Raw genomic sequence first — 27,345 nt, forward strand, 5'->3', positions numbered from 1 at the left:
AGCTTACTGTGGCTTGCATTATGTTATTTGGCTTTCAGCTACCTTACTACGGATCATTTTGACACAACCAGGTTAAGAAAACAAAAGAAAAACAGAATCTGCGAGTGAAGAATGAAAGACATAAGGCATGTATGTTCCAGAGATCAGCTTCTGCAGAGATCACATTTGGTGATCTTTGCAAAACTTTCCTGTGTACAGCTAAGCGGGTCAGTATCTCATACAACATAATATATGTACGCTGAAGAGGTCAAGATACCTGGACTCCCTGGTTTACCAGTCACTGTGTTTGGAGGCAGGGGTTTTCTTCGCATTTGCGTGGGCTTCACAGGAGGTACAGGAGAACGGTGAGGGCCAGGTGATGCTGTTACTGAATGATACCACAAAACAGCATTGTTAATTATTTAACCTAAAATGACATAAAATCCAAAAACCCACAACAAGCTATACTTCAACTTCTCAAGCAATGTTTCATATCTGATTTAATACCCAGAGTAGAGAGGTGAAGTAAGAATCTGTAAGGAGCCTCAAATTCTTTGGGAAATGTGTGCAACTAAGCTTTAAACTAACTTTACACTGAAAAAATGTAGTTTCTTTGGGAAGTCTTACAAGTACTGATTTTTGTCTACCGTATTTTTTTGACAGCCAAACAGGATACTTCTTTCCCCAATAAACACCACCTCACTGTATCTGGAAACTTTTCTAGTTTCCTACCCACAAAATTCATGAGTTTTTTGTACTTTTTAATCAAAAAAAAAAAAAAAAAAAAAAAAAAAAGTCACCTTCAGCTTGAAGCAAAAGACGTAGCAAAAGGGAAATTAAAATTAAGGTATGTTATCCTATACCATTCAAAAGTGAAAAACAAAAAAGTCGCTGTCAGTTCATGCACTGACATGGCTAGAAAGAATTATCTTGCAGAAACGTCTCAAGCAACTGGCCAGGCTCTTTTAATGCACAACTCCAGCTAACATCTATCTTGTAAGGTTATTTGACAGTGAGGTCTGAAAGGAGAGGCTAAATCAGTTGATTCATACTTACAGAATCTTTTCCTTTACTTTCCATGTAATTACAAAAGATTATATTATACCAAGGAAGTGTAAAGGAAAGGATTTTTTCTTCCACTATTCACCTTTACACTTCTCTCCTTTGAAAAATAAATAGGAGATATATATAATATGTTTATATAAGAAAAGACTGTTTATACTATAACAGGAAGAAATCTTCAAGAGTAATACAATTCTTATAATTCTGCCAGTGTCAACAAATCTGCAAGTTGCCTGATACTGGCTTACTGGCTACACAGAGTACTTCAGACTCTATTTATCAGACCCTAGTTTACACTACAAATAGAGTGACTGTGGGGGAGAAGGGAGCAGATCCAAAGATTCATTTGGGAAAACCTTTTCAGAAATTCTTACAACATGTAAGCAGTAACAACTCCATCTTTCTCTGTTCCTCTTTCCTTTCGGACTTATGCAGTCATTTTTAAAACACAAGGGGGTTTATCACCCAAATCTAGAGAGGAAACAACTGTTTATCTACTTCAGGAAGATACAAAAGTTTTGACAATAGCATTTTTAAGTGTTACATTGATTTTTAATCCCGAGATGCAGATGATTTAAAAAAAGGCCTGAAAAAGGATCAAAACTGTTGTAGCTGTAAGTCATTATATCCTAGATTTTACTACACAGTACCACGTATGATTAATACATTATCTCCCCCATATTTAGGGAACATACATGGGGTACATACTGTACCTTCCAAACAATACAACCCCAATAATACATGCAAGCTGTAATATCACATTCAGTGGACTGCGGAACAATTGGATCTACTGTACTTCAGTCTAGAAAAACAAGAATCCCTTCCCTTCTACTGCTTCTGCAATAGTTTGGGAGATGGTCTATGGTGATACTAAATTTAACTAACCATGAGTAGAGACAGAATTTATAAGATAATGAATTTAGGGATTTTATGATAGTCTAGCTTCTTACTAGGATAGCTGCAGGAAAACTACTGGGATTTATTTACTCTCAATTTTTCTTTGCAGACAGAGAATGTATTTCCTTGACTCTGCCACACTGCACAAAAAAAAAAGGATGGTGTGCAGCTGCTTGGATTAGACTCCTAACATGTCAAGGTTAATTCCTCTGCACTCTGACAGATCTTTTTTGTTTCTCATAAAAGCCATAAATGTCACAGTGTTTCAGGCAACACACTTTTAAAATTTAGAAAATTCAGTAAATGTATTTAAAGGCAAAGTCAACTGATTACCTTACAGCAACATCTGATTTGTTCTGAATTTTGATATGCATGTTAAGGCCTCATGAAGACAGCTGAGATTATAAAAGTATATGAGAAAATTACAAAATAGTAGCAGCTAATTTCACAAGTGTACCCAACTGTCTATTATGACTGGAGTCCAAGGTAATGGTTTACTTCAAAGCTCTAAAAGCTTAACTTTAAACATCTAGTGTCATGTTATGAGTAAAAGCAGATGTAGATCTTCCTTGAAATTCATGGGCATAAAAATTTTTCCAGACTCTGCAAATGACAGGATGGTTTTACTTAAGTACACATCACTGTCTGACATTCACTAATAATAAAAAAAAACAAAAAACAAAACAAAAAAAAAAAAAAAAACAAAAAAAAACCAGAGCCATCCTTGACTTCAATTTACAGTCTGGATCAAGCTACTACTAATAGTATATCACACCAGACTTAATCTTTGCTAAGTACAATCTTAATATTTATTAAACTTTGAATGATGAAACACCAGAACTCAGCTGTCAACCTAGGCTGTTTTTTTCTGTTGGTAAGTCAGAAAATTCAGTAGCAATGCGGAAAAAATGGCAGTTTATAATTCAGTAAGAGGCCTATCTTTGTAAGTGTGGCTTTAAGTCTAATAATACGTTTTCAAAGGCAAATTAACTAAAACAGAGCTGCAGCAGAAAAATAAACTCAAGGGCAAAATCAAAAAGAACTTTATTTTAAGTCTTTTTAAATGCCAGTAAAAAGTGCAGCTAAAAAACAAGCTCTGTTCTTGGTTATGCTAATGAAGCAAAGAAATCTTCTACATGTAAAGGTGTGTGCATGTTTCTATGTATGTTTCCATGTATGTTTGTGTACGTATGCACACATTGTTATGCAAACGTACACTATATACCATAAGTCTTCAGTTGAAACAGAATTTCTCAGAAGATAACTGAAAACTAGTTAGAGAAATAGAAAAAGCCTATTCTTAGAGGCTTATCTGGAAGGTTGTTCTTCAGTACAAGCATTTTGATTTTGTTGAAAATACAACTATAAGACTTGCAAAAACTGTAAGACTCAGAAGTCTAGTATGGCACATTAAATAAAGACAAACTATAATCTTATACACACCAACTTGTTACTTTACCTCAGTCCTAACATTCTAACTTTCCTAACAATCCTAACAATTCAAAAAGTCAATCTTATAAGCAGAAGGACAATTTACTTATTTATTTTTCCCTTGCTATCTAGAAACTGCAAGTGTGAAAAAATTGGTGCTTACAGTAATGTGGCTGTTTGCTCATGAGAGCATAACAAATACTGGTGGTGGTAATTTTTAATCACTACTATATGCCACATATGAACGACTGACCATGAAATATTCCAATTTTTGTGCTTTTTAATAGCATATTGAAGTCAGGAGAATGTGTACTGATGAGGATGGCCATGAATTATTTCATTTTCTTCAGTGGAGGTGTTTTCATGTAGAAAAGGCAGTGCTTTTATTTTCCATAACTATTAAGAATTTTCATATTGTCTTTTTTATTAACCTTACCAGAAAATGTCTTTTCCCGTGTATCACTATATTCCATAGGTTTTTCTATATCCACGCCAATTAGTTTGACAATATCCTCAGGTGTATATACATCATCTATGAAATTAAGAGGAAGCAAATAAATATCTGCATGGTAGGAATAAGTAACAGTATACTTTTGTACAGTTGATATTCAAATTCCAGCTAACATTAAGTACAAAACTCATGTATATGATCATCTATATTTTTATTGAAGTCCTAACTATATCCATTATCTTCCTGTTACAGTAAGAAGAAAACAGTCTTAGTCTAAAGAGTCTGCACTTTATTTTTAAACATTCCTTGGAAAAGGTATGCTTAGAAAGTGAAGATGAACAGGATTGAGAGAAAACAGATAAGTGGGATCAAGATTATTTGCAGGAAGGCAAGTACAGAGAATGATTTATTTTTTTTCAGTGCACAGAATAAAGTCCCTGTTGATTCCTATAAATGTAAATTCTTCTTTCCCCTCAAAATAAGATCTTTGCTTACCCTTAATATTGAATGGCTAAAGCAATTCTGAACCAAACGTATACCATATATGGACTAGTGCAGACAAAGTGTGGAAAAAAAATTAGTTTGTATATAAAGGAATGTCCTACCTAAAGTAATATAAACACATTAAAAAAAAAAAAAAAAAAAAAAAAAAAACCAAAAAAACCCAAAGTACATGGCATTAAAAAGATCAACACAACTATCCTTGGTCCAGAACAACTGTTTCACAAACTGACATTTATAGGATGGCAAAACTGTTAAACTAGCATGCCTTCCCTACAGAAGTAAGTATACTTACTTTATAAAAACTCTATATATGGTAGACTGAGAAAATGCATTGTGATTCCATCATGTTTGTGGAAAATTAACTCTTGCTCTAACTCTGTTCAGTTCACTACTTCAAAAAACATCTTATCACAACAGACTCCTGTTTTACTATTTGCAAACTTACTGTTTTGGGGGAGAGGAAGAGACTATCCAGCCAGAATGCTGAATTGCTTATCTTCATGAAATGAAAAATAACGCAGAAAGTTGCTATATTAATTTAAAACAACTTTGAATATCAAATTAACTATCAAATTCGAAGCCTATTCCAACCTGATCTAAATATTTCAACCAAAGATTTCATAGATTTTATAACTGAGTGCTCATCTTGTTTTGAGATTACACTAGTATTTCAATAGCATAAAGCAGATTACTTTTCAATTATTTTAATATTTGGCCATTCTTACTATAAATATGTTAGGACTCTAGTGGCACCATACTCAAAATGAGATTGGGCTGAAACTCTACACTTTCTAAAATATGATTGATTCTGAGCACTTCTCACAGGGAAGCATAACAGTACAGAAGCATTTACTTATTTGCTAACGATAACATAATGATACTTGTAATAACCTGGGAACAGGACACAGGTCTGTTGGTTCCTGCAACCAAGACTTCCAAATGCATCTTTTCCAAATGCATGGTTTTGATATAACTGCAATCTGTCTTTAGACATTTAAAGTGCTTAATTAGATCTTCAGATATGGAAAGCACCAGAGTGCTAATCAATGTCTCATGTGAATGACTTTCAAGAAAAAAGATGCATGAGACCATCACCAGCAGCTTTATTAAGAAAACTAATCTTGTTCACTGTAGATCATGTCTGAAGTGTATTTAGTTTCTTGATTTCATTCCACAATAAATACATCAACAAAATACAGCAGCACACAGCTGTCTAATTTAGTTTTGCATCTTACAGTGTCTAGAAGAAAGCTTGTCTCTATCTTTCTCCTTACAATCTAGTTTAGAATCACAATCTTTTCTGAGTTATATCAGCCAACAATTAACAAAATGTTGTATACATTCCAGATAGAATGCAGAAACCTGCATTACCATTAGTAAAGCAGTAAAGAAAACACAGTCTAAGTTTCAAGAACAAAGCTGATCAAGCCACAACACTTTCCCGTTGACAAAAATCTCTCTGAATGACTCCACGCACTTCTAAGCCACATAAAAGTTTGCTTGTGTTTACACACAAGGTATTTGCACTATTAAACAGCTTGCTCTATTTATCATAGCATTTGCTTAATGCTTACTAATGTAACTGTTTTATAATAAGCATTTCATCTTATCACATTCATCCAAACTTTTAACAGAACTAAGAATAGATGTATTACTTCCATGTGTGTTTATGTTTTCTTTACTTTCATCTTTTTTCCTGGAAATATTCATGGGGTCTGGGACACCTTAAAATTAACCACTGCACCCTTAAAAGGAAGGGTATCATTAAAGGATTAGATCACTTTCAGAGAGGAATTGAAAAAGACATTCATGATAAAATAATCTGAAATACCTCAATATTTGAGTTCCTCCAAAACATGGTTATACATCCATAGTTTTAAAATTAAAATGAATGCAGAATACAAAGTTGAGGTCTGTTATGTGGAAAAACAACTATCTGACTCACAGGGGAAGTGGAAATGTTGCTGAATAATAGATCACCTGGAAGTTTAACGGATCAGGAACAGTTTTTAAACAGTTAAGATTAAATCAAATATTCATTGGGGATGATAAGTTATGTATATTAAGACAAAGAAAATGACTAAGAAAAGTTATCCAATAAAAATGAAATTCTAGAAAATATGGCCTAAAACATGATAGAAAACTAGAAGAAAAAGTTAGTCAAGAGGATGCAGCTCCTACCCTTTCTCACAGTCAAATATACCACCTGGCACTTCAGCTAACAGCACATGAGCCAGGAGACTGAAAAGCCTGCCAGGAAACCAGCCACAAACCCGTGTGGGGCTGCTGGAAAAAACAAATTCCACAGCTTAGCATCTGGGTCCTGCAGCTGCCAAGCACGCTCTGCATGGGGTGAAATATCTTTGCACTGATGCTGAAGAGCGCAATAAGGAAGAAGAACTGGAGCATATTCAACATCTCTACCGGCCCAGCAAGGAAGTAAAAAAAACAAACTGGTCTTAAAATGACAGAGTAGCCATGGCTCATAAGCAAAAGTACTCTTCTTCAGAGAGAGAAAAAATGATGTAATGTCTAAAGGGAAGCCTGAAAACACAATTCCTTATAGTCCAGTTAAGGATTGTGATCAGCTTAGAAATCTTGCAGCTAAGCACAGAAAATAATGTACTATTTTCAAAATGGAATAAATAAACTACCTACCCTCTCTCCCCCCAAATTTCCCTGGTATTTTTAAATCTTATAATTTCTCTAAGATACTGTCTACTAAAAAACAAACTCTTTTGTCTTTTTTCAGCTGGTAACATTTAGGGCTGCAGGTTAGTGGAATTCTCCTCTTTTCTAAGTCTCTTCTGTAGACTTAGGGATTTTATTTGCCATGTATATCCCTTCCAAGCAATGTGCAATTACATAAAATTTTGCTACACTTGATTAACTGAATTTTCTGTTGTGCAAACTGGTTTATGTGAGCACAAGCAGCCTTGCAGACACAGACATTACACTTGCCACAATACTGTGATTTTCTTGCACTACATGCAGACTTGGGATTGCACTTACTGATCATTAAGGGAAGAATACAGTGCAGATCAGAAAGAGATTGCGAAAAGCTGCAGTCTTCTCTCATCATGTCATGAATGCATAAAAGTTGAGATTTCAGTACATTTCTAAGACAGTTGCAGACTCACAGAAAGGTATTAGTAAGTGAATCTCCATGTTCCTTTATCAGCAGTGTTAAGAAAGTACAAAGAAACAGACAGTAAACAATGAATGCTTAGCTCTTCTTCAGGACTCTGGATTCCAGGTTTAACTTAAAGGGCTCACTTGGCAGGATGGAAAATAAAGATAACAGATGTCTTTTGGAATATTTCTTTAAAATAGAAGAAAAAAAGGCTTACATAACAAAAGTAATGGAAAATATTGCTAGAAGTATCATTTTCCAGAAGAATCCTAAAAGGAGGAACCAGCTTGCCTGTAGTTACACACAGCATACTCAGCACGGTAATAGCCTTACAACAATTTTGTGACATCAACTGCTGCAATGAAGTTCCAGTTCTAGCTGGCAACTGGCACTAGTACAAACGCATGGAAATAATGACTGCTGGGCACTCCAACTTGAATGAGATTGCTTAAATGGTACTTCAGCTGTCACCTACAACAGCATTAAACACAATAAACTACATTTAAAGCAATTTTAATGTCTATCATTACATTAATACCACTGATTTAGTTAGCATTTTTTAAATCTAAAATTGCCAAGATACTGCTCTATGTGAGAACAGAAACACACTGTATTGTGTCTAACACAACTGTGTATGCATGCACAATTTCACAGTGTGCTTTCAAAAGTTATCTATTGCTGGAGACCAGTATACATATTGGTCATTCATAACCCATTGTGGTAATCAGATATTAAAAAGCTCAGTTATCAGCAGACCGCTAACACAAGTGAATAACAAAATCCTCTCACTCACTACTACAGCCACTGATCATTTAATACTGTAAATCTCTCTGATGTCCTGGAAACGGATGGGCTCATTTGATTTCCCAGAAAGACTAGGAAGGTCAAAGAGTGCTACCTCCAATGAAGACATCCACTCTCTGTGTAATACAGAAGAGCATGTCATGTTCTAAACAGACTATTTTTAGTCAAATTTAAATATACAAGAATCTTCTCTTCATAGGTCTTGCTGTTAAAATATGGTGGGCTTTTCAAAATTACCTACAGGAATGAGTAGACCAAACCATAAAGTCAACAACAGGTATTAAACTACTAAAGCTACTTTGGAAACCCTAGTCTATGGAAACACTGCACAGCTGAAAAAAAAGGTATGTGTAGAGTAAATGATACTGTACTCAGGTTATCCTAACCTGGCTAGCACACATTAAAGTAGTAGTAGTATAGAACAGCAGCACTGTTGGTAGTCACGAGTGAAGAGCCAAAAGCTTAATTTGCATATGGTTGTTATTTCAGACTTGTATTATTGATGAAGAATTACAAATTCTGTTATTGGTAAATTCATAGTTGTATAAAAAAATCATTATATTGACATAACACATGAATGCTGTATAAAATAAAAATGTGGATATCTCCTTCATTATGAATTAGCACTGACATTATTATTTTGACTGCTTGGCAAAATCAAGTAAAACTGAAAAAGGATAACTCATCTTTTTCACTCAAGCGAAATAATATTTTGGATAATTTTTTCACAAATAGGGCTACGTGGTAACTGTGCACGTGTGTATAAATGTGTAAATTAAAGTTATAATTCTCACTCTTTCTGACATTCATCAGCTCAGAACCTTCTCAGTGCAGAAAGTATCCAAGCATCTGATTGTCTCCATATGAGTAAGTACCACATGAACGCAGCACTTGCACAACTAGCAAGATACCTGGCTTCAAGGCTTCCTCACCAAGCCTTCTGACTTGGACTTAAACAATAATTTGCTAACTATGTTCACAGATATTTTCAGTACATGATTCTGGACTTACCATCTGAAAAATATCAGTGAATAGCAGTCATGTAATAATCTGCAAGTTTACAGTAAGTAAGTGCCAATATCAGCACTTTACAATAAAAAAACAAAAAGTTATGCACCACCTTTTCAAATAGAAGCAGAGTTGACAGTGTTTGAAAGGGGAATTATTTACCCATAGACAAAAAATAAAGTGATAGTAATAGGATTGGGGAAATCTATCCTGTTTATTCAACTATGAATTTATATATACATAGTTTTTCTGTCAGTATTGATTCATGTTTCCTGCAAATATTAGATAAAACTTCACACAGAGTGTCAATCCAAATGTGAGAAAAGTAGTTGGGTCTAGTTAGCATTACAGTTCAGATTCTGTTCATATTTTATTTCAGAAGCAATCATAATCTAAAAAACCATCATCGTGCCAGTAATCAACACTAGAATTATGGCGCTTGCTTGTGAAGCTGGTACACTATAGCGACTGATCAAGCATGGCTCTGCCATGTAGCCCATTACATTTTACTGTTCTGTGATACTAACAACAGGGCTAACTCTCTAAAACTGATTTGATTTCTTCTGCATCCATACACAACCTAATATAATGGCAGCATCAATCCTCTCTTAGGCCCTTAGCAGTCAGAAAAACATAAAATAAGCAGAGTATCATGGCTTACAGAGTATCACAACATATTGTATGTATAGGAGCAGTTCTGGCAAAAGCATTCCTTTTCTTGTGACACAAAATTTTACAAAGAGCAGTATGATGTTTGTTTTTCAGAATACTCCCTGCATAATTAAAAATGCTGTGCTTCCTGCTAGCATCTTACCAGCTTAATCTGGAGCCATACCTACTATAAACACAGGGCTTACAAAATGAATTTTAATCAGGATAGGCATCTACTAAAGAATTACAGAAATGACCAGTAAGAATATTACATACAGTACTCTGAGAAATTAACTTCTACGGTCAAATAAAATGAAATATTTTGAAGAGCTGAAGGTGATTTGAAGAAGTAATATTCCTGCCTTTTCAGTGGTAAGTTAAAAAAAAAAAAAAAAAAAAAAAAAAATCACCTCTACCTGTTGCTGGTGCAATCCATTTTGGCAGTCCTGGAGTTTTTGTTCTAATTGGTGCTAGTGTGGTTCTACTAAGAGCTGCAAGGAAATTAAAAAAAATATATAAATACAAATATGAAATATATATGCAGTACCAATAATTTGATATTAGAGAAGAAAAAGTAAGTTATTCTGATGATACACACAATTCTTTTTTTTTTCAAATTTGAAAAGACTTTTTCTGTAGACTGCTTAATTGAAAGAAAAAATAGAAAAATATCTTTTTTTCTAGCACTAAAAATAGGTGAAAATAATTAAACAAAAATGTAAATTCACTTCTCCCCAACCCAAACTGAATAATCAATTATTACCAGGTCTGGTCTGTGATTTATCAGATGGCTTTGGTCTTGCAGAAGTGAGACGTGTTTTATGTGGTGCTGAAAGAAATAAACTTTTGTTTATTATTATTACTATGCATAAAAGGAACATCAATAATGCAGTATGATTTGTCACAAAAAAGGTCCATGCACCAATGCGAAACAGCAAAATGGATACATGAGAATTCTATGAGTTCTAATCCAAAATGCACGCTGAAAATGCTAGTTTCTTTAGTGGTCAGATGATTCCAATCATCATGCAGTCTGACCAGTTACATTCATGTTTAGGTTTAGGAAAAAGTAAAAAATATTTACAGCCAGTTACCCAACTGTATATGGATACAGAGTTAGCTCTGCAAGGTATCCATGGCCTTAAGACATTTAATTAGGGTCTGTAAAAACAAACAAACAAACAAACAAAAAACCCTCAAAATAAAACACCAAACTGAACCTTGAAAAATCAAATAGATAAAAACATAAAACATTAAAATATTGCTGAGCAACCAACTGGAAACTTCAAAGCAGACACAATACAAGCTGCTGAAATGTAGTATCAGCATCAAGGTTAAAATTAGGAGCCTTCAAGCTTTACCTAGTGTTGCCTTTGACTTGCCAAATAATTTTGATATTTTAGGTGTCACAGTATCTCATGAATCACACTGAAAGCTGAAGATATTACGTAGTCACTGCCATCTCAAGCCAAATTATGGGCTTCTAACTCAGCACTTCTTTCCATAATTATAACTAGTTAATTCATATTTGAAACCAATAACCATTCTAGCAATATCATGTAATTCAGTAGAACTTTAAAAGAATAATTTACCTGTCTGAAGTGTCAGAGAAAAAATTTATGTGGGGAAAATATATTATCTATTTTTGACATTTACATTTAGGAAAAGCTTTACAGATTTACATTCAGTATTTCATGGAAAAAGGTAGAAGTCGGTTACATTTATGTTTGTAACTTTATACACCTGAGAACCTAAATACACAGCACTAATTCTGTTTAAAAACTTTGTATCATTTGTGAGGCAATACTGAGTAGTCTTTGGTTTTTAGAGCAATGGAATATATAGAAACATTCCATAAGGGGGAAAATGAATTTTCATGTTATATACTCCAAATTGTTTTAAATGTATTCATGAACGGACCATTAAAACAAATTGTACTGATTCTACTTCAGAGCTACAGACACTCAATATAGTAAATTAAGAAAATCATACCAATTACCTGTTTTCAACTGGGGAATTTCAGTCGTTAGAGCACTTTTGGGCTTGGGTGAAAGCTGGTATGTTTCATTGGGAACTGAAAGTGAAGATATTACTGCTTATCAAATGTAAATGATTATTTTTTAAATATCAGACACCTTAGGTAGACAGGAAATTCAAACTGTCTTTGTGCAGACCATATACAAAAAGAGTCAGTGCTAGAAATCTGGCAGAAAATCATGACACAGATAGGAGACCAGACTTCCCAAGACTGAGAAGATACACATCATTAGCAAGTCAGACAACAGAAGATAAGATGATCAGTTATTGCTTTTTTAGATGCCTGCTCAGCCCTTTGCATGAAAAATTTATTTCTAGAAAGAATTACAAACAAAATGGCTGGAGAATTAGAAACAGCAACATTGTGTACATGCACTGCAATATGACTAAGAAGTGACAAGAGTTAAAGAAACACTTAAGATCTTTCTGTTGATTAAAAGGTAACTACAATCATATTGCAAAAGCAGAGGAAAAAAAGCTTTATAAAAAATAAGCTGACATAATATTTTCATTACCCAAAGTCATTTTGGACCCATCAACAACATGAACTGTTATAAGGTTAATTGATCCCAGGTGAGTCGTCCTTGGAGCTATGAGAAATAAAACACTGTTGTGTGAGAAGTGAAATTAAAGAAGTTGGATTTCATTAAGGACCTGTGTCCTTCGTTTCCTGAAATCCTATCTACACATCCACTAAGACAACTTGTACAGACCCAACACAGGCACGTGTGCTGACTAGTCTGGAGCTCTTTTTGTGCCACCAGCCAGAAAGTACAAGTGCTCTGCTGGGCCCCCCAGCCAACCCAAAGCAAATGCCTTGAGGCAGGTGGGGGGGGGGGGGGGGGGTTCTGACGGCCTCCAGTTTTCCCAAATCAGGGACACTAATTTGCACTACTCAAATTTTTCTAAAAGTTTGTGGGAACTTTCCTTCATCTTTAAGACATCCTTCCCTCACTCAGAAATCTTTGGCTAAATTCAGTCAGATTTGAGTTACTACAGGGAACGGAGCACTTGGCAGGCAGAAACACAGACTATATGTCTCTTTTCCTCCAGAAATAAAGTCAAAATACAGAATCTGGATGAAAATCTACTTATTAGCATAGAATGGTGACTGAATAGCACCATATGTTCTGAACAACTTTCCTGACAAACAATAATTTCTTATGCACATGCATCATTATAATGATTTAACTTTTATAACGAAAAGCATAATCCTTTAAGTTCCGTTTTCTAAAATTCTTTGCCTAAAACTAATGTTTATTTAAGGCAAAACTACTGCTCATTGCAATGACATGATTGGAAACACCTCTAATTCAGCTAATTCTTCCATAAGGCCTAAAATTTAGTTTGGTTACTTTTAGAAGATCTTTCAAAATAATTCTTTAGAAAATAAATCCTTCTGCAGGACTGTTCAGTTCAATTTTCCAGTACAGTTCTTTAAAGGATAGGGTCACTGCTTAAATTCTTTATGCTATGTAAAAAAGGGCCATAAGTCTAAGGAAAAGGAGGGGGGAGGGATGATAAAACTATTCATCAATGTACAGTACTTGTCTAAAATTGAGAGATGCGTTTTATAATTATGCTCACACTCCTTCCATAATATTTTTTTTGTTCTGCTGTAACTTTCTACCTAGTCATTTTTATGAAAATATTTGTATACCACCACAATTCAGAATGAGTGTGAAGTATCATAGGTTCTTCATTATAACTATGCACGCCTAGCATCTATTGTAGTTATTGAAAAAATCACTGATGGGAAGGAGATAATCTTAGTATCCGACTTTTTCTGGACTAAAGTTCTAAAACCTGAGTTTCAAGAGTATTTGAGAAGTTGAAGAAAATCCTATCCATTTATCCAGACGATAAATTCCCCAAGAAAAAAAAAAAAACTTAGTGAAGCTGGCTATAGCAATATACTTTTATTAAAACTAAACAGATTATTTATCTTTTTAATGGCTACTACCCACCAATTAAACATGTAACTCTTAAAAAAAACCAGACGTCTTAACTTCTGCACTCCATGAGGAGAACTGATGCAGCTCTCCGGCATCCTCTCAATTTCATTAATCTCTATTGATCAGTGATACTAATTTCTCATTAGGTAATATTCATAACACATGACCACAGCACTGAATGACAGTAGAAAGTATTACTAAGGCAGTGCCTCAATAACACTTTTAAAACTGCAAACTTTAAATTACCAGGTTTAGTTTGTGGTACTTCTGGCCCAACAGATGTTCTGGGTTTGGAAGGAATGAGCAGTGTTTCTTTTGGAACTGAAAGAAAGGAGAAAGATTATTATTGTATTCTTCAGTAATTGTAATTCAAAGCCATGTTTAGCCCAGAAAGTGCATGCCTCAAATGCCTGTAAAAAAAGACAACAACAATTCCATGGATTTCTGGAACCTGAAACAAAATAATTGTCCAAAATACAGGAAGTTCTAATATTGTGCCAAAGGATAAGCTGAGTTAGTAACTACAATTCTTGTTCTTCTGAAGAATTTTAATGAAAAAATTAGACCGCTTAATTTGGTTGGAGAATTGAGAAATACAGGCTTCTGAATAGAGATAAGCTATAGGCAATTTCTGCATTACTTCCAGGATAGAGCTGAAAGTCTTCTATATTAGGAGACATGCATGTGTGTAAGCAGAATGAAGGACAGTGGAGTGATGTTACACAAAGTAACATACCAGAGTGTGATTTCTAGAAATTTCATTTTCAATTGAAAATTGAAATTTGCATTGAAAAATAAAAAATACCTGCATCTTAACTTTAAGGAAACTTATTTACCAATTGTTGCCCTTGACTGCTCAGTGGTAGTAGAAGATTTTGTAATAAGTGGTTGTGGGGTTGTTTGCTGTATTGCTGTTAGGGAGAAAATGTGAAGAATCTTAGAATGTCAAATTGTAATGGAAACAAAATAGCATTTGCACTATTTCTAAAACTTTCAAAATGTCTCAAACAAAAGAGAAGCAAAATACCTTAAAATCAATTGTTGGCAGAGATATATCAGCTAGTACCTTTCCACTAACTTCTTTATATTCTTTTGATAATAAAAATGGGAATAGACATAGGACAATAAAACATCTTAAAACTAACTTTGTTTTATTACAGGTCAGAATTTCAGTTGCTAGGCATACAAGCACATTTCAACAAGCTCTATTGTATTTTATCTGCAAGATAATGCACACACAGACAAGCCTGTCTGATTTGCTAGTCATGGAGGACTCTTAGATAACCCCTTAAATTCGTCAAGGCTCAAACTACTACATTTGACTCACCATTCACTATATGTTCTGGAAGGGAGGAAAAACCTTACTGATGCCGTAATAAAAATCCTATTATCTTCAGTATAAATTCAAAATATTTTGGATTCACTAACTTAAGTGAAATGCATCTGATTCAGCACAAATCCAGCTATGAATAACTCTCCTGAAAAGCACAAGTACTGAGGCTAGACGAAAAGAATGATTAAACACAAACACACAAAATTACAGGATGACTCCATTACCAGGTTTAGTGTGTGGCATTCTCGGCCTGACAGATGTTTTTGGTTTGATAGGAATGAACTGTTTTTCAGTTGGAGCTGAAAAAAAAAGAAAAAAAAAAGCACCCAGAACAATAAATGCCAAGTTATTTGGAAGGAAAACAAACAAACAGCCCAACACACTGTATTCATAGTACACAAGGAACATAAGTTTGATCTGATCTGCAATAAGGCAAATTATGTAAGGGTAAAGATGAAAATGAATCAGTTGGAATTTCTGCAAAGAAAGAAAAAGAAATTAAGTGGTCACTGACACAGAAAGAATTTCCAAAAATTATATACAAATTTGTAGCTTTGGATGAAGCACTGAAGAACAGTGTCACAGACAGCACACCGTAAAGTAATGGCACAAAAGAAAATGGCAGTAATGGCCTCCATCTTGCATATCTTCCATATGTGAATATCTGAGGACAGTATTTTTCAGTGGGTGCTTCAGATCAGGCTTGACCTACAAATTAACTTTCTAACTCTTATGTGCAAACTAAATAATCCTGGAATCCCCATTCTTCAGTTATAATTCTTGCCATGCAGTATCATTTACTGGAAAAGGTATTTTAGCATTACAGTGAACACTTGAGAGCGAGAGAGCCACATCAGTGTAAAAGAACCTCAGAAAAAGAAGAAAAAAATAATCTTATTGCAATCTATCCTAGTCTGTATATTCTTTATCACACGTGTTCTCAAAAATCATTTTATCCATAGGAATACTGCAGCAGGTAGCTCCATATGTGAAAGACAGGGCACAGAAAGTGTACAAAGTTACGTAAGAAGATCTCAAGAGAATACCTATTGAAGTGTCAAGAGAATACGTATTAAATTGTTCATAAGATGAAAAGTATTTTTCATTTCCTATTTCTGAAAGACAAAAAGTACAGTTCAAAGATTACTGCATGGCTATTAAAACATCATTAACGTTCCATTTATGACACCATTTCATTCTTAGAAAATCACGGCCATGGTCTGCCTCTGAAACTCAGAAAAAGAACCGGTGACAAACAAAGACGGCTGGAACAATCTGCTGGCTCCTACTGGCTGGTATTATTTGGATCCATTCAGAAACCCTTATCTGGGTCAGATCTGAAATTTTACTTAAGAAGAAAGAATTCTAAGAGTAATGTTTCAGCTATTTATGAAACTTTTCTCAACAGGAATGGCTAGAAATTAACAGAGAAGATGGTTTTAAGAGTTGGTATTTGTTTTTGAGGGACACATAGCTGGTCTGTTTTGGTATACATTGTGCTATAGTTGAGATTTTATCATTTTCTTGCAATTTTTTTTCTGTAAAATTATAGGATCAGAGCCCAATGTGAGAAATACAATTCAATACAAACTCTCCAGTAATTATTTTTTGAACAGTGAAGCAGTACAACATATTAGTGTAACAGTACCTATATTTCAGATGCAGAATATCTGCTCTTTAAATAAAGTTCCCTTTTACTGAAAAATATGTAACAGCTCAAGGAATTGGGTCTACTCCTGTCTGGAAGAGCTAGAAAACAAGGAAATAAACTTCCAAGAGTGAATCTGCACATGCACTATTATCCTTACGTAGGCCAAAGGATAATCAGGTATCTAGAAGCAGAGCAACACTTCCTTATTAGTTTTTAATATCATTTAAAAAATTCCCTCTATACGTGTATTCTCTAACAAGAATGGAAAAATTAAGTAATTATTTATGAAATCCATAGGATTACCCAGTGTTGCCTTTGTTCGTTCAGGAATATGAGGAATCACAGTAGTAACTGGCTCATGGAAGGGTGGAATGATTTCTGTTGGAAAAAATGTGGATAAATCCTCAGAAAAATGAAGAGAGACTTCCTCCTCCCTCTGCCCTCCTGCCAAAACACTTCAATACCATATCACATCCACCAGAAAGGAGTGTTTTAAAACAGCAGTGGGCATTTGCCCTCAGACATTTATGTTCAAGAGTTCCAATTTTGTTTTTAATAACTAAATGCTTAAAAAAAAGTATCAGTGAAATCACTGATTCTCTTACGCAGATTGATCAGATATATTCAAATCAGAACAACCCCATGATACAACAGAAGAGAATCCTCAATCTAATTTGACTGAAAATGTATGACAGAAGAAAAGTATTGCAACAGCTTTAAGAGGCTTCTCTCATGAGAGCTTCAAAGACATGCTGTAAACAATGGAACCATGTTGCTCAAATACAAGCTGTGAAGATCTTTTTAGAATTGATTTAAATATACAGGTCACTACTATCTGTTCTTCTGGTAATACCAGCATAATGCCAAAACCTCTTAAACTGCTGTAGTTTCAGTAAAAGGTATTACTTAAATGCAACATTGCTGAGGTTCTTAAGATAAAACAGTAACAGCAACTTTACTGCTGAGAACCTTTTCTAGAAAGTAATTGGTAAATTATCAACATTAGCTTGACAAAAGACAAGATAATTTACCAGGCTTGATGTACGGAGCATCTGGGATGGGAACTGCTTTAGGTTTAAAGGGAGTATGTTGCGGTTCTTTAGGAGCTGAAAGAAAAGACCAGTTATAAGGGATATGTACTCTTCAGAAATCAGGTTTATTGCATAGGCAATGGATACCTTGTGCCTGCAAGGGAGAAGCAAGTTTTTTATGTGAGTGACTGCAAAATTTAAAGTCAGACTACAGAAATTTAAAGGGAATAAACAGCCACGAATGAAAAAATGAGTGGAGAAGTGATCAAGCAAGCCAAATCTTAGCTGGAGACAAGCAACAAAAACTGAAAGAACACAGACAGTCATAGCTGAGATGTTTCCATCTGTATTTCAGAGCTGAAAACTGCAATACCCATGAGTGCTTATCTCCTGTAAGTATCAAAGAAATTACAATGTCTGTGAGATGAAAGAGGTATTTTCTGGAAAGACAACAAAACAGCTAAGAACCTTTCAACACCTGGAACAGAGCAGAATTAAGCTGAGTAAGTTTAAAAAACAAGCAAATACAAAAACTAAAAAACAAACAGATGACAAGAAAAACAGAAGAATCTATAATCTTTGGTCCAAGGAGCAGTAGGGAAGAAATAATAATGACCAGTCCAAGGCCATATTTTTACCTATTGTTGCCTTTGGTTTTTCAACTGTAAATGTTACAGGTGCCAAAACTGCATAAAAAAAAGAATGTGCAGAATTAGTGATAAATATCCTCAAAAGGGTAGAAAACTCCCTTTTACATGATCGATGTCTTTGCAATGTGAACGCATACTGTAAGTTCCCTTCTAATTATTTCTTGGCGGAAACAGTTAATATTCATTCATTCTAAAGGAGAGTCTGACTGATGCCTTCCAAACCATCAGGAGTTACAGAGGTTGGCAGTTCACTAACATGTGAACTATGAAGTCTATTTTAAGCATCAAATCCCATTTCTAGGGCACACTTGAACAGTTATATGAGTAGTATGAGTTACAGAGATTTAGTCACACATGAAGGCCTCAAGGATGGTTTTGATAGGCACAAAAGAGATGCAGTTTCTTCCAAGAACATTGTTGTAACATTTGTACACAGTTTACAAAGCTATGCATGCAGATTATTCATCAGTGACAACTGTCACGTGGCTGAAAAGCACACATGACTCAGCCATTAAAAATAAAAATCCATTCGATCTTTAAACATGTATTTAATTTTTGTTAAAAAATCTATTTTTTTGTAATATTAAATGTTACTCAGCACTTGTTTCACTGAAGAAAGACAACCCAAAAGGAAAACCTGACTACTGAAGCAAAACAAAATAACAATGTGTTTACCAGGTTTTGTCTGTGATACATCTGGGCTTGGTGATGCTTTAGGCTTGGGGGAAACTCGTCGACTCTCTTTTGGACCTGGAAAGATAAACAAAATTTTGAACGTAGTATTGAGGATGATGATTAAACATAGACCTTTTGATTTTCCTGATGAGAGACTCATTTTCTGCACAGAAAATATTTACTTTTAAAAAATTCTTTTTTTCCATTTGAAAGTAATAAGAAAGAGATTTCATGCCAATGAGATCAATAATATTTTAATGCACAGGCTAAAAATAGAATGATTGTGACATTGCAGTGTTGGATTAGCTCTCCATTCCTCTATCAAACAACTCCTCTACTTATTCTCAGATGTTCCGTGCTCTAAGAACCTGCTGCTCTTCAAAATCAATGTTGCATAAAAAAAAATCTTCAGCAGAGCAGTGAAGTAGAACAAAAACAGAAATTTACCACTCACTTTCAAATGGACAGAGCTATTCCAAAGTGGAGTTTTGGGAACGGGAAAGTACTGTAATTTGACACTTGTGAATAAATATCTGGAGAACATAAACACCTCTTTCACATTCCATGGAAACTGAGATAAGGGTTTTCGAGTGTGCAAGGGATCAAAATGAGACAGTTAACTCCTCCCCTCCCTAACCACTATACAAGTTACTGACATGTATAAATATCTAGTCATATTATCTTGTTTCATGATAGCAAAGAGCAGAATTTCACTATAAAAGTAAAACACTGCCTATTCAATAAGTGTCAGCATACATTCAAAGAGCTCAACAATTTTGATTATTTTGACCTTCACACACTAAAGGACAAAGTAACAATAAACTTACTTGCTCTGGTTGGAGGAACACGTGGAGTAGGTGATGTTTTAGGTTTGGAAGGCCCACGACGTGTCTCTCTAGGAGCTTAGAGAAAGAAAATGGGTTACATGGTACTAACATTTTCCCAAGGATCAGTGTCCACTACCACCAGTAACCCAGCTACCCAATACAAACACAGAACAAGAACTAAAGATACTTGTGTGGAAGTGATATAAAGGAGAAGTTTCTCAGGAAAAAATCAGTCTGCAGAAAAAAGAAACAATCTTGCTTGATAAATTATCTACTAAGTAGGTGAGGGAATTTCTGGTTCTCTTTAGGATGCAGGAAAAAGAAAATAATAATGTCAAATACAAAGACATCACTGCATGCTAATGGAGGCTATACTGGAATGATCTGTAATATCATATACTACTAATAAAAATGTCTTAGTTGAATGGGCCACATTCTCACGGAATTGAACTGATTCTGTTTTGAGAGTGAAATTGAGGTTTAAATAAAGCAGAATTACTTTTCAGACCCTTTATGAAGGGCCGAATCTCATTTACTGAAACTGGAAGGCAAGGAAAAGGGAAAAGAACATTTGCAGCATGCAGGCTCTTTTCATCCAAACCATGTGACTTTCTAAAATGGTGCTCCCTCTAGAGCGTTACTGAGAACATGTCAGTAAAGATCCTGTTTTGATCTGCCCTCTGCCTCTTATCATTAAATACTGAAGAACATTAGCCTATGTTAAGTGCATAAAAGCTTAGAAAGTATAAGGATCCTCCTCAATTTTTATGATAAAAATTGAAAGAGCAATAGATCTTGACTGTTAAATTTTCAAGGCACACACAAAGAAAGGTGACAAATCTTCACAGGTCTACTCTTAACGGCTTGTGTTGAAGGGGAAAGACAGTATGACCATCCCAATAAGAAAGTATCATTACCTACTGTTGACTTTGGTTGCTCAGTTCTAAACGTAATTGGATCCAGGACTGCATAAAAGTAATAAAAATTGAAAACAACTAATCACAAAAACAATCAAAATATTACAATCACTACCTCCACAATGACAATGATATCCCTACTACAGCCAATGAGCCATGGTGACTCCTCCTTGAAACTGAAACATGACAGAGTATTCCGCAAATTGAAACTGTCTCCAGCTCAAGGCAATAGGTCTAACACAGAGTGCAGGCCAACATAAATCTGGAGCTTTTGTAAAAAGCCCCAAAGAAACTGTGAGTGGTTTTTCCCTTCAACTTCGTACGCTTTCCTGGCTTATTTCAAGGTTTTAGTTCAAAAATCAGGTGCAGATTTATGAGAAGAGAAATGAATCTTAGTGAGTTGTCATCTTCCGGTGCCCATTTTCCACAGCAGGACCCCCCTGATGTTGCATATACTTTGGCTACCTCTTGCAATTTCCAGTATCTGTTGTACAACTTTCTCCATCATCAATCAGTCCAGCATTGTACATTGCTCTATACGAAGCTCTATAGGTAACATTATAGAAAGTACTGCACATTTTCGAATCTCTGAACAATGGAAGGGCTCTGTAAAACTGTCTGAAAAGAATGAACAAATAATTGTGCCTGAGAGGGAAAGAAAAAGTATCCAATTTGAGAATCACAGAAAAACCCTTCCTCTTTACAATGACACCCTTCTTTCTTATTTTCACATTCCCCAAACTCATCCAAATTCAGACAGAAAAGACATAGTTTCACTGAAGACTTTGCTATCGCAAATTGACTTTGCACAGAAAATTACCATTGTTGCAGTGACTTATAATGTGAAAAAGAACCCAAGATAGAGTTTTCAAACTTACCAGGTTGCTTACAGCTTCCACATATCATGACATGTGATATTGGATCTTACCCTTCAGAGAATGTTTCAACAAATACACTCAAGCTATTCAAATAATTGTGAAGCCCCAACGACCACAGCAGAATTTGTAAGGTACATATCTCAGTATGATAAGATAAAGAAACAACGTACTTACCAGGTTTGGTTTGTGGCACTTCTGAGCTTGGTGAAGTTCTAGGTTTGGAGGGAATATGGTGCGTTTCTTTTGGAACTGTAATAAAAAAATCTGACTATTAAAATCACTCAAGAATCTGAGACTGAAAGAAGGAATAACATTTAAAGAGAACACATGCCTCGCAACCCCCTGGAGACACAAAAAGCTTGTATGAGTAATGGAGTATGAATGTCTGGTACACAAGAAGTGGTGCTGATGGGGAATCTGTAACAGGATCAAATGAAGAAAGCAAGGCCAGGATGGACAGCTGACTTGGAGACTAGCATAAAAGATGAAGCATATTACAGAAATTGAATATAAAGAAACACGGTCAAAGCAAGATGCGGTGCTTCCATCTACTTCAGAACAAATTTGTGTGAGGAAAACCAAACAAAATGAATATGAATTGTTAGTGCAAAATAACAAAGAAATCTTAAAGAAGTACTAAATTTAATTGTAAAAAATTATGGCAATGGAGTACAATGAACATATACTTATGGCACTAGGTCTCTGTCAAGAAGAAAAACTAAATGTGATAGACCCTGTAGTTAGTACTTTTACCTATTGCTGGTTTTGGTTGTTCAGTTCTAAATGTTACAGACTCCAGGACTGTACGAAAAAGAAAGCATAAAAGCTATCATGAGAACTGAAGAGATTAATTCCAGCTAAAATTAATATTATTTGTATAATAATTGAACTATAAATTATATATTGCCCCACACAAAATTATTATACTAAACAGTCTCTATCTGAGACAATTAGAGATTAAGCAGCTTAAGATGAAATACATTCCTTAAGCATGAGCTTAGTTCTCTAATGTGCTTCAAAGAGATACCCAAATATTCATCACTCCTTTATACAGAAAAAAACGGCTCTTGGGGAACACAGAACTCTTCCCTCTGTGATGTATTTTAAATGCAGTTTACATATACAGTTGTACTTGGAGACCACTTGCTTGTTCTCAATGCAATATTATTAAAGAGTATTATAGTGTACTGTGCTACATGACCATGTACATTATCTCCAGACTGGTATGAGTTTAAAAATAAAACAGGGAATTTGCATAAGGATGTAAAACCCATGCTGTTTTCTTGCATTTCCCTCATTAGAAGCAGAGGCATAATAGAAATGTCTTCCCTTTCTGTGTCAATTCCTCTGCATGGGTGATAATCAAAGAATTGTTACAAATTTTTGTTATTTGGATATTTGAAGACTATCACAAGAAGATAAGCAGATGATGCTGTTAAAAAAAAAAAGTTCTGTATCTTATGAATTTCTGAAGAAATAATTAGTAAGTGTTTTGTTTTAAACATAGAACAGTCCAAACTTGGAACATCTGCAAGACAAAGCTCTCTTTTGAGAAGGAAAGGCTACTGTAGTAATAAAAAAGGCCATAAAAGTAAGAACATTGAAAACATGCCCTGAGTTTATGAAAAGTTGCATTTTAAGTTTTAGTTTGGAACCAGTATTTGATAATCAGCTGCCATGATTCAAAACCTAGAGAACAAGGATTTTGACTGTTTATTAAACAAGGAAAACATGTTTAATAGATACCATTAGCTTTCCAAACTATTGCTGCATGTCACTAATTCAAAGATCTTGAGTAAGATGATTATCATGAAACTTTTCATTTATCAAGAGAGAACATATCTTGATATTTGAGACACTGGTAATTTTCTGTTGCTGTTACTACAAAAACAATTAATATTCTGAATAACATAGAACATTGAGTCATTTTTTTCTACATACCACTGAATTCAATGGAACTCATGTTTAATGACAGAGTGAATTAAAATCTAGTATTTTTGAATACTGTATAGATAACTATTAATACCATGAATATTAATAGACAAATATATGCACTTGTTAATTAACAAATAGTAGCTCTGTACTTGGTTGTTTACTTGTTCATGCAGAAAATAATAATGCCACAAGATAAAACAGCTGTGAATTGAAAGGAAAGCATCACGTTTACTCCAACAATACTAAGCAGTACATGAAGAATTCCATCACCTAAGCAGCCATAATATATAATTTAACTGCAAGGAGTTCACTCTGGTTACCACTGTTGTCTGAGTTAAACATTATTCTCTTTCTGCTGCCACAGTTAGTAGTCATTTAGTCTTTCACAGGATGATAAAAACCTAGTGTAGTGAATGTCTTACTACTCCTGTACATGGCAAACAAATCACTGAATAGAGAGCAGAACAGAACCCTGTGATATTTTACATGGTTTAGACAAATATAGCTGCTTAGAAATCTAAATCGTATCAGAAATAATCACACAAAACAGTTTACCATCTGCGGCCTGTGGGATATGAAGTTTGGGTGAAGTTTTAGGTTTAGAAGGAATACGTTGAGTCTCTTTTGCAGCTGGAAGAGAAAAAGTGGGTAATGAATTGGTTAAATTACACAGCAGTCAAGGCCTGATAGCAGGTGTAACACACAAACACAGAAGCCTCACACCTGCAATAGAGAGCAGATTTTTTTTTTACAGGTAGTAGCAAAGACAAAGCCCACAACGAAAAAAACAGAATACTGGCTGCATATTTACATCTCAGCAGAGGGGTGGAATTTTGGTCATTTTTGGACCCCAAATTTTCTTTCCTTTTTTTTTAATATATAAAAAGTTGGAATAAAATTGCAAGCTCAGACAGAAATAATTATGACAAAGGTGATTCAGAGATGCCAGCCCTGTTTTCTCAAAAAGGGGACAGTCCATCTGTGAAGACACCAATATGCCCAGCTATCATGAATGCCAAGCAAAAGAATCATCTAGAAGAAAAACAAAGTTCAATGGAAGAATCCTACGGCATAAGGTGATAACTTCAGTGTTATTTTCTGTGATGAGAAGAGCAGACAAGACAGCTTGCTAAGGAAATATTATTACCTATTGTTGACCTTGGTGGTTCAATTCTAAATGTAATGGGTTCCGAGACTGTAACAGAAACAGTATGACACAGTAAGTACAGAACACACTTCTAGTAATTTCAAGTTACTCCACTGGTTAAGTATAAAAGCAACTGCTGATACTATATCATAGTAATGCAGATCATCAAATTAACTTTTTTTTTTTTTAATTGTGGACTTTCTAATAATATAGGTCCAATAAAAAAAGGAAATAATTATATATATTTGATAGCAACTGAGTAAAAAATATATAAATAAAAAGGAGAAAACCCTAGAATGATCAGGGGAAGCAATCACACTGCTTCTCTCGCAGACAGCAACAGACTCTTGGTATACAGGGATGCCAGGGATCCCACAGTGAGGTATGCTACCACTTTAAAGACCCACACTGACCTTGACCCAACAGTTGAATTTTACTTCTAAGACGAGCAGTCAAACAAAGGACTAAAAGATTGCTATTGGAATAGCTCTATCAGTATCTGAAAAAACAAACGGAAAAAAAACAGAAAGCCTCTAAACTTTCTCTCGTTATATGCCAATACAATTTGGATCACACAAAACCAATGTATCATGACTCTTACCTCTTTATAAACTATGCCAAATTGAAAAAAATACTCACAATTCTAACATAAGAAATGATAGAATCTATAAAAATATCCTGGCAGTAAAGAAACTAAGTTAAAAACATTAATGGGAACTTTTTAGATGCTATTACAGAAAAAACAAAAAACAAAACAAAAAAAAAAAACAACAAAAAAAAACAGATTTAGTGGTTGTCCTGGCTGAGGGGATGTTTTAGTCTGGGTAGAAATGAACTGTGTTTCAACTGGAACTAAGAACAACAAAAAAAAAAAAAAAAAAGATAAAACACAACAAAAACATAAAACACCCCCCTTTCTCCCTCCCCAAAGTTTTTGAAATAATTCCTGCTCTAATCCTACAGTGAGAACAAAGAAACGAAAGAGATACTGTTCAGCGCTGGCAATCTGACAAAAATCCAGGAACGTTAGATCTATCTTCATTCAATCATGTTAAAGGCTTTGAAATATTAGTATTGCAGTTTCAAGGATAATAATTATGGAATAGACTTGGAAAAAAAGACCCAGCATAATTAAACATTTAAGAAAAAAAACAAGCACCTTTTGAAATACAGAATAAAATTATTAAATTATTTATCTCTGCCAGATATTTTCTGAAGGAATCTATTTTCTCTCTTAGTATAAACATTATCACATGGTAATAACCACTGCCTTCCTGCTTCCAAGAAAAAAAATTTGAAGTTTTCCACTTTTTGACTTTCTAAAGTAATAGCAGGCCTCAAAGTACACAGTTGCAAAAGAAATTACCAATTTTAGATTGAGGTGCTTTGGTCTTACAAGATGATTTGGGCTTCAAACGTATGGATTGTGATTCATTGTATACTAGAAAAAAACCTTTGTAAATAGCATTTAAGTTCTGGTTATAGCAAATGGTGTCCAATAGAAGACACACATTTACATTCGGCAAAGACGAAATAAAGTCTAGGAAATGACTTTCAGTTTGTATCAATGAATAAGCACGGAGAAAATGGATGGCGTGAGTTTAATATATGAGATGTTATTGGACATGGGCAAAACTGTCATGACAATCATTGAAGAAAGAGATAATATAAGAGTTGGATGTTCTTCTGGAGCAATGTTAGCTTCTAAAAGTTTAGTCAAAAGAAAAGAAAGAGCTATAAAAATGAAGCTAAGAAAGCACTGTCATTCAGTGTTGGCCTTTGCCAATCAAAGTCATTGGAAGGGTTTTCAGAGTAGTTTCTAGAGCAGAACTTACTACAGCTGGAAAAAGAGAATCTAACTGATTTCATGCTAATTAACCAAAATGATTTGATTCTATTTAACCAAATCATTTAAGCAGACACTTAAAGACATCCTTGTCTAGTGAAGCATTATATATGCTCTTGGTTGCATTCATGTTTTAAAGCGTAAAGCTCTGAAGAGCTTTAAAGCGCAAAGCTCTGAGAATATGTTAAAGTGCTTCCCATAAAACAATCTGCAGAGCACATGCAAACAATATCGCAAACCTTCCTCCATATTGCTTCTTTTGAGCTTCACTTAACTTACAAAAATGGAGGACTGTAATGAATTCAGTATAAAAATGACACACAATCAAAACAGTAGTTGTTGAATTATAGATTTTGAAATATTATTTTATGTTATCCCATTTTTTTGATATATTTCTAATTCCTAGCAGGGTGTAACATAATCCCAGCAATGGCCTGGAAGGAAGCTAGAGAATCTGGCAATAGAATAGAGCAGAGTCTTTGGTTGCTCAGCACATGTGTAAGAAAATTTGTAGGATCAATACATTACTAGTATTTTTTTTTT

At 34.6% G+C, this 27,345-nt stretch overlaps 1 protein-coding gene across 32 annotated transcripts in view; it reads right to left on the reverse strand.

Annotated features, from left to right (window-relative positions):
• The window catches only part of ABI3BP (ABI family member 3 binding protein), a 173,832-nt gene that overhangs the window by 35,793 nt on the left and 110,694 nt on the right, over positions 1 to 27,345 (reverse strand). For 15 of the 32 annotated variants that reach the window (XM_062596154.1, XM_062596364.1, XM_062596355.1 and 12 more), the window contains 19 exons: positions 24,957 to 25,004; positions 24,365 to 24,439; positions 22,628 to 22,675; positions 22,049 to 22,123; positions 20,997 to 21,044; positions 20,080 to 20,154; positions 19,253 to 19,327; positions 18,566 to 18,613; positions 17,928 to 18,002; positions 17,200 to 17,274; positions 15,470 to 15,544; positions 14,749 to 14,823; positions 14,159 to 14,233; positions 12,473 to 12,547; positions 11,920 to 11,994; positions 10,684 to 10,749; positions 10,337 to 10,411; positions 3,806 to 3,901; positions 257 to 367 (listed from right to left, as the gene is read on the reverse strand). In XM_062596154.1, the coding sequence (XP_062452138.1) occupies positions 257 to 367; positions 3,806 to 3,901; positions 10,337 to 10,411; positions 10,684 to 10,749; positions 11,920 to 11,994; positions 12,473 to 12,547; positions 14,159 to 14,233; positions 14,749 to 14,823; positions 15,470 to 15,544; positions 17,200 to 17,274; positions 17,928 to 18,002; positions 18,566 to 18,613; positions 19,253 to 19,327; positions 20,080 to 20,154; positions 20,997 to 21,044; positions 22,049 to 22,123; positions 22,628 to 22,675; positions 24,365 to 24,439; positions 24,957 to 25,004 (1,365 nt within the window). The remainder of the gene's footprint in view (positions 1 to 256; positions 368 to 3,805; positions 3,902 to 10,336; positions 10,412 to 10,683; positions 10,750 to 11,919; positions 11,995 to 12,472; positions 12,548 to 14,158; positions 14,234 to 14,748; positions 14,824 to 15,469; positions 15,545 to 17,199; positions 17,275 to 17,927; positions 18,003 to 18,565; positions 18,614 to 19,252; positions 19,328 to 20,079; positions 20,155 to 20,996; positions 21,045 to 22,048; positions 22,124 to 22,627; positions 22,676 to 24,364; positions 24,440 to 24,956; positions 25,005 to 27,345) is intronic. The other 17 variants (XM_062596381.1, XM_062596329.1, XM_062596290.1 and 14 more) reach the window with 11 other exon arrangements.

The sequence above is a fragment of the Rhea pennata genome, chromosome 1 (genome assembly GCF_028389875.1).
Source record: "Rhea pennata isolate bPtePen1 chromosome 1, bPtePen1.pri, whole genome shotgun sequence".
Lineage (NCBI taxonomy): Eukaryota > Metazoa > Chordata > Aves > Rheiformes > Rheidae > Rhea > Rhea pennata.